Genomic DNA, 7,761 nt, shown 5'->3' on the forward strand with positions numbered 1-7,761 from the left:
GGTTCCGATATAGCTAAAGCACCCATATATATTGTTCTTCCGATTTGATATCCTTCGCAGCCGTAGTATGCACGCTGACACAACGATATTTGGGGAAATATATCAAATACAGCACAGAAATACCTTTCCCAAATGTTATCGAGATCGGCTCAGATTTGGATAAAGCTCCCATATATATCCTTGTCCGATTTGCCTTTTATTGTGCACCAAACGTTTAATATTAGTCCGAATGCGATGGCACTTACGACTAAATTGAGCCTACAAATAAATATGTCAAATTTGGTGAAAATCGGTTCAGATATACCTATAGCTCCCATACATATTGTTCATCCGATTTGTTATATTGTTTATACCCTCCACCATATATAGTATGGAGGGTATATTAAGTTCGTCATTCCGTTCGTAACTCATCGAAATAATCATTTTAGACCCAACAAAGTATATATATTCTTGATCAGCGTAAAATTCTAAGACGATTTAGCTCTGTCCGTCTGTCCGTCTGTTGTAATCACGCTACAGTCTAAACGAATTAAGATAGGAAGCTAACATTTTGCACAGATCGCTCTTTCGTCTGCTGGCAGGTCAAGTTCGAAGATGGGCTATACCGGTCCACGATATCGTATAGCCCCCATATAATGGTACCCCCCGATATTCGGTATTTTGATGATGTTAGTCACATTTTTCAATGGAATTGTTTGAAATTCCACACAAGGAGTCCCTAGTGGGTACTTTATACCTCAAAAGAGAATTATCTATATAAGTCCACGATATCGTATAGCCCCCATATAACGGTACCCCTCGATATTCGGTATTTTCATGATTTTACCCGCATTTTTCAACTGAATTGTCTGATAATCCACACAAGGAGTTCCTTGTTAGTACTTTGTCCCTTGGAAGAGAATTATCTATATTGGTCCACGATATCGTATAGCCCCCATATAACGGTAACCCCCGATATTCGGTATTTTGATGATTTTAGCCATATTTTCCTACGGTATTGTCTGAAATTCCACACAAGGAGTTCTTTGTGAGCACTTTAACCCCTGAAAGGTAATTGTCGATATAGGTCCACAATATCGTATATCCTCGCATATATTGATGGATTTTATTTTTTTGTAAATTTTCTAATTCTTTCCAAATGGTGGAGGGTATTCAAAGTTCGGCCTGGCCGAACTTACTGCTTTTTTACTTGTTTACCTTTTATTTGTTAGATGAAGGTCTATTAAATATGCGAGTGTAGGGCATCATAAATTCGGCCCCGCTCGACTTTTAGATTTATTTTACTAATTTTCATACACATGAGTACAAACTTCCAAAACTACCTCCTTCAACCTTGATTCACATTCCAAATTTCTCTCTAACCGTTCACAGGCAATTTCATTGACATTATTATACCCTACAACACTATGTGTTGGGGGGTATTATAAGTTTGATTGGGCCAAAAATTATGTTACACCTCGATATATTGGTTTCCCACATAGGAAAGTATATATGGGTCTTCCTATCTCCCCGAGCTGAGTCGATCTAGCTATGTATGTCCGTCCGTCTGTCTATGTTAATTTATAATCAAGCTACAGGTCGCAATAATGAACTGATCCTCACGAAATTGAAAATGGAGGTGGGATTATAGTCAGAATAGAACCCTATTTTTTTTTTTTTTTGGAGATGATCGCACGATATTTAGGGGTTGAAATGGACCAAAAACAGAACAATTTCCTGATTTTGCAGTTGCTCTATAGGCCACAATTATGAACAAATCGACGCGAAAATTTATATGGAGTTAGATTTTAGTAGAGGGCAGAAACCTATCAATCGGACAATAATTACAGGGTAAAATAGACCCTAAATTTTATGTAAGAAAATAGGTAAATTTGAACTAAACCGCGAATATTTTCAATGCCAGCCATATCACAAATACATTAAAAGATAAATTCTGGCCAGTACAGTGATGCTACTAGCCAAGAAATCGGATATATAGCAAAATAGGTACAATATATATGTAAAGGAATTGATCTTATTTATTCTGTTTATAAATCAAGAACCGCTGGGCCGATTTTCACAATTCCCATCAATTCGGAAAGGCCTCTTGCCAGAAAACGATGAAATCTAAGAAAATCGCGAAAAATAGACCAATAAAAAGTGAATATCTTTTGTCGATTTTTTTCAATTTTTGTCACATTTTTTATCGCATGCAATTTTTTCAATTTGACTTACAAATAAATTGTAAATTTTCTAAATTTTTACACCGCCCAACACTACGTTTTGAGGGTATTATATGCATATCGCAATTATCGTCCGATCCTCACGAAATTTTGCATGGGGGTAGGGTTAGGGCCATAATTAAAGCATATTTTTCTTAAGATGTACATTCAGAGGAGCAAATGGACTAAAAAAAATTTAATTTTTTTCTAATTTTGTAGTCGCTCTATAGGCCACAATTGAAAACTAATCGACACGGAATTTCGCATCAGAAGAGAGTTAAAGACAGGGAAGAAGTCTAGCATTTTGGATGGCTGTAAAATGGACCACAACTTTCGTGTGAAATTTCTTTGATAACTTAACAACACTACGGAGTGCGAAAATATTGGCCAAATGCTCCGGGTTCAAAAACTAAGGGTAACCTCTGGGCAGGGCTCTTTGACATTATTTCAAAAACGAAATCTTCCAAAATGGATTTGGATATAAGGGGACTTCGAACATATTGTTATAGGGTATCACGTGGTCGTCTCTGCACGACTATAGCCTTTGCTTACTTGTTTTTACCATGAATTCCAAAAATCTTTAATATATAATATCGGGCGGTGCTTTTACATGAGGGCAACACGAAAAGGTGAATCGTCATAGGTCATCTTCTAAGATAACACATGTGACATCCCTCAAAATTATATATCACTCTCTTCAAAAAAAAAAAAAATAAATAAATAATAATAATAATAATAATAATAATAATAATAATAATAATAATAATAATAATAATAAATAAATAAAAATAATTAAAAAAGTTAATTAAATAAGTTTTGTTTAGAAAATATAGCTGATTTTCAGCTACTATTGACTATTGAAGGATGAAATTTCCATATTGCAGAGGTATTTCGATCTTCCCCATCAAATTTTCAGCTGAATGTTCTACATATTGGAATTTTTTTATAAAAAGCAGGCAGAATAGTTTCCTTAATAACTCACTTCAATGCGATTTAAAATTTAAGACGGGTTAAAAATTCTGTATTCATTAACATTTTTAATATAAATCTCTTCATTCAAAAATGTAGCATAAGGAGCCATACAATAGACCTTCATCGACCGTGATTATTTACTCAGCGAAGTGCCCTTAATTTGTGGAGGGCATACAAAAATTATTTTTCTATCAACAGCAAATTTACCTCCAACGATGTATATTCCAATAACCAAATTTACTACGCTTACTAAGAGGAAACTATTAATTTCAAAACAAATCGACAAATATATGCTTTAAACAAAATGATTTATTACAAATCTTTGGGCTGATACCCAAACAACAATTAACAACGTTTATAAAAAAACAATTACAGTCGGCGCCAGTAATATTGATTATTACACCATTTAATGAGATCTGAAACGATAACGTTTGACAACGCGATAGTGGTAACCATCTTGGCCAAGATCTCCACTGGGTGGCAAGTAGGTTTGTTGGGGTTGAGCAGGAGGCAAGTAGGTCTGTTGAGGTTGAGCAGGAGGCAAGTAGGTCTGTTGAGGTTGGGCAGGGGGCAAATAGGTCTGTTGAGGTTGGGCAGGAGGCAAGTAGGTCTGCTGGGGTTCAGCAGGTGGCAAATAGGTCTGTTGGGGTTCAGCAGGTGGCAAGTAAGTTTGCTGGGGTTGGGCAGGAGGCAAATAGGTTTGTTGAGGTGCTACAGGAGCCTGATAGTCATAACCACCTTGTTGAACGGGAGCACTGTAGCCATAACCTGCATCCTGTTTGGGATAATCATATGCCCCACTCAAATGCGAGACATCAGCAGCAGCAACGCCCAAAATGGCACATACCAAAGCCAAAGTGAATTTCTGAAAAAATTCAAATTCAAATTATTAACACATAATAGCGGAAATTGATTTTTAATTTTTAAATGCTCACCATTGTTGCAATGTTGTCTTGTCCGAACTTTATGTTGTAAAGACTGAATGCGTATTGTTATAGTTTCGTTGAAATCTCTGCGCTTTTATAGTCATCATTTGTCAAAGAAGATTTATTTTTTTGGTTTCTTATCTATCTTCTTCGTTTATAATTAGTCTAACATTGAAATACACACATCTTATTTCATTGATACGAATTAAAATAAAATAATAACCGAAAAATTTCAAATTTTTGAGGAAATGATATTGGGTACAACTGTGAGATGTTGTCGGTTTATTGATTTTGTTGTAATACTTATATTTTGAATTATGACAAGAAAATACGTCATTAACTTTGGCCGATAATTTAATATGCTCCACAGGGGAGGAACTTGTGTAGCCAGATGGGGTGTCATCAAAATATGAACGATATGCCATAGCTTTAAACGTATTGAATATCATTACAAACCCAAAATTCAAAATTGTACAACATTCAGTAGGAAATTATAGGTAGGAACTTCAAAATACCAATATTTATGATGTAAAGATTTATGGGTGGTGTTCTAATACCTTGATTTACATTGAGCATAATTTACATAGCGGGTAAGTATATTAGACACTAAAAATATAAAATCACAACAATGGGCCTTTAAAGGACTTCGAATTACGCAAAATCGGATTAACTCTAATTTGGAGTCTGTGTTGAATTTTTATTCAACTAGAATCCAAGATGCCAAATTATAATTATTTCAAGTTAAAATTTAATTAGCAACCTATATTACCATTCTTTCAATTGGAAAACCCAAAAATCAGCTAGATCGAATTGAAAACCTATAGTGGAAACTTTTTGCAGAAACTTGAGAACTTGAAATGTTAAATTACTGGTTGTTTGATTTGAAAATGATCCAGAAATTATGAAATTGTCTTACATGGACAGATTTAAACTGAGAAGAATTTAATAAGATATATTTTGCCAATTGAAAAAATGACTGACGAAATGACTCATGTCTGAGAATTTTCTAAGACTATATCCACCTCTCAATATTCTTTTTTTTCAATTTTGAATTTTTATTGTCCTAAAACCGAAGACCTTTGACATTCCAACAGGACTCAGCACCATCGCACTCAACAATCGCCGCCCAAGAATGGTTACAAAATGAGGTTTCTCGCTTCATTTCCAGCGCACAATGACCACCAAAATCTCCGGATACCAATCCCTTGGACTATTGTGTCTAGAGTATTTTGGAAAGTAAGGTTAGCACTCAACAAGTAAGCAAAGGCTATAGTCTTGCGGGGCCCACTATGTGATACCCTACAACACTACAATGTGTTAGAAGCCCCCTTATGTCCAAATCCATCTAGGGACATTTACCCAATATTTATGCACTCCTTCGGGCTGTTAGTTTTTGTGGTCCATTTTACAGCTAAATATAATCCAATGGTCCATTTCAACCTATAATATATTGCGGACATCTTTGAAAACAATAGACCTAGCCCTTCTGAGCCCAACTCTCCCCTTGTCAAAATGTTCGTGAAGATCGGGCGATATTTGCAATACTTATATAATATCCCCAACCCAACAAAATATTATAAGTCAAATTGAAAAAATCGCATGCGAAAAAAATATGAAAAAATAAAAATATGTCACAAAATACTACAAAATCTATATTAACATCATTATTTGCATATTTTTCTGCGATTTTTTTGAATTTATATACTTTTATGTCAAGAGGGCATTCTGAATTGACAAAATTTGTCAAAATCGGTCCAGCCATTCTTGAGATAAGAGCATTCTAACTAACATCTCCTTCTTTTGTATTTACACATTGTATATATTTCGCTATATACAACCGATATATTTACTATCGGCATCTACGTAACGGTCAGAATTTGTCACAAATGTTGTGGTCTATTTCACCCACTACATATTAGCCGATGACCATCAAAATTTGAAGGCTTCTGCCCAGCCCTAAGCTCTAGCCCCATGCTGACTTTCGTGTCGATTGGTCTTTAATTGCGACCTATAGAGTAACTTAAATATCAGGAATTTTTTCAGTTTTTGGTCCATTTCAACCCCTAAATATTATGCGATCATCTCCAAAAGAAATAAGGTTCTGTTCTGACCCTAGCCCCACCTCCATTCTAAATTTCGTGAAGATCGGGCCATAATTGCGACCTGTAGAATGATTACAAATTAACGTGGACAGATGGACGGACATACATAGCTAGATCGACTCAGCTCGGCGAGATAGGAAGATCCATATATACTTTCCTATGTGGGAAACCAATATTTCGAGGTGTTACATAATTTTTGGCCCAATCAAACTTATAATACCCCCAACACATAGTGTTGTAGGGTATAAAAATACCAGTGTCGATCACCTCAAGCAAGCGCTTCGCCGGGAATGGGTCAAAATACCGCAGAGCAAAATTTGGGCGGCTTTTCATTGGCCGTTTGAAGGCCATAATTTGCGCCAGAGGTGACCGATTCGAATAAATCTAAACTTATTCTAAAATTTGATGCTATTTCCGACATTTTTACTTTCATCCAATAAAATTTAAAAAAAAGTAAAATAATGGCGTTTGACTTTGTTGCAGTTTTTCTCACCCTGTATATCGGTCCACTCCTTCTGGTACCTCAGCGACAAAGGGTCAAAATTTGAATAACCAAAACGATTATAATGTCCGAAATAAGCTTCACGTTTCCTTAACATTTCACACATCCCAAAATTTTTATTAACACAAGATCTGATATGAACCCAACCCCACAATTTTTAAATTTTTTAAATTAAATTTTTATTAGCTCAAAAACGTGAAATTAAAATCCGATTCCATTCAGACTTGGACAACGCAAGTTCTGTTATAAAGATGGTAGAGATCGGAACATTCCTTCTGGTACCTCCCCCAAATAGTGTTCAAAATTTTGAAAAACAAAACACGCAAATAAAGCGAAACCGCATTCAACTCTCTTCAAATTTTATACATACGAACATATTTGCTAATACAAGAACTGTTGTGAAGATGATATATATCTGTGAAAGAGCTCGTCAAGCGGGGATTTTTAAGAGTTCGTAAAAAGTTTTTCTAGGTTTTTAAAATGATGAAAATAGAGATTTCTTTGCTTTGGTGACTTAGGGTAAAATTTGATAAATAATATATTTATTTTTGACGTCATACTTTGTGTTTTGTTCAAAATTTTGGCGCGAACTCACCCAAGGTACAGCTTCAAAATGTGCTATTAATGTATGTATATGAATTCCTGTCGCTAAGGACTTTTGACGTCTTCGAGGACCTATTTAGAATTTTATGTCAAGTAATTTTATAGAATGTTTTAATTTGTTTTTTTTTTTTAACAGTTGTTGATAGTATTTTAAAAAAAGAACCAAAAAGTCCCCATTTGTTGCATCGCTTGAGGTTTACAATTTTCGACCAAAATATTAATTGTAGTTTAAATTGCAAAAAAAATCTATATCTAAAATTCCTGAGAATACCGCAGAATCTTAATCCAAAACTTTTCAAAAGTGTGAAAGAGAGGGGAGCTCGCTCCCTCTATTTTGCGATGCAATCTTTCAAAACACCGATCTTATTTCTTTAGTTTTACTTTCATAATCTGCTGGATTTCTTCAATAATTATTTTCCCCCAAAATTCAAGAGAAAAATTTATGCTTTAACGGT

At 34.9% G+C, this 7,761-nt stretch overlaps 1 protein-coding gene across 1 annotated transcript; it reads right to left on the reverse strand.

Moving 5' to 3' along the window:
• Positions 1 to 3,472: 3,472 nt before the first annotated feature.
• On the reverse strand, positions 3,473 to 4,053 carry LOC101888271 (uncharacterized; the record flags this gene model as incomplete). The annotated part of the gene is made up of 1 exon (XM_020038722.2): positions 3,473 to 4,053. A coding segment is annotated over one exon (474 nt), but the record flags the coding sequence as incomplete, so codon positions are not given.
• Between the last annotated feature and the right edge of the window lie 3,708 nt (positions 4,054 to 7,761).

The sequence above is a fragment of the Musca domestica genome, unplaced genomic scaffold (assembly GCF_030504385.1).
Source record: "Musca domestica strain aabys unplaced genomic scaffold, Musca_domestica.polishedcontigs.V.1.1 2, whole genome shotgun sequence".
NCBI classification, from domain to species: domain Eukaryota; kingdom Metazoa; phylum Arthropoda; class Insecta; order Diptera; family Muscidae; genus Musca; species Musca domestica.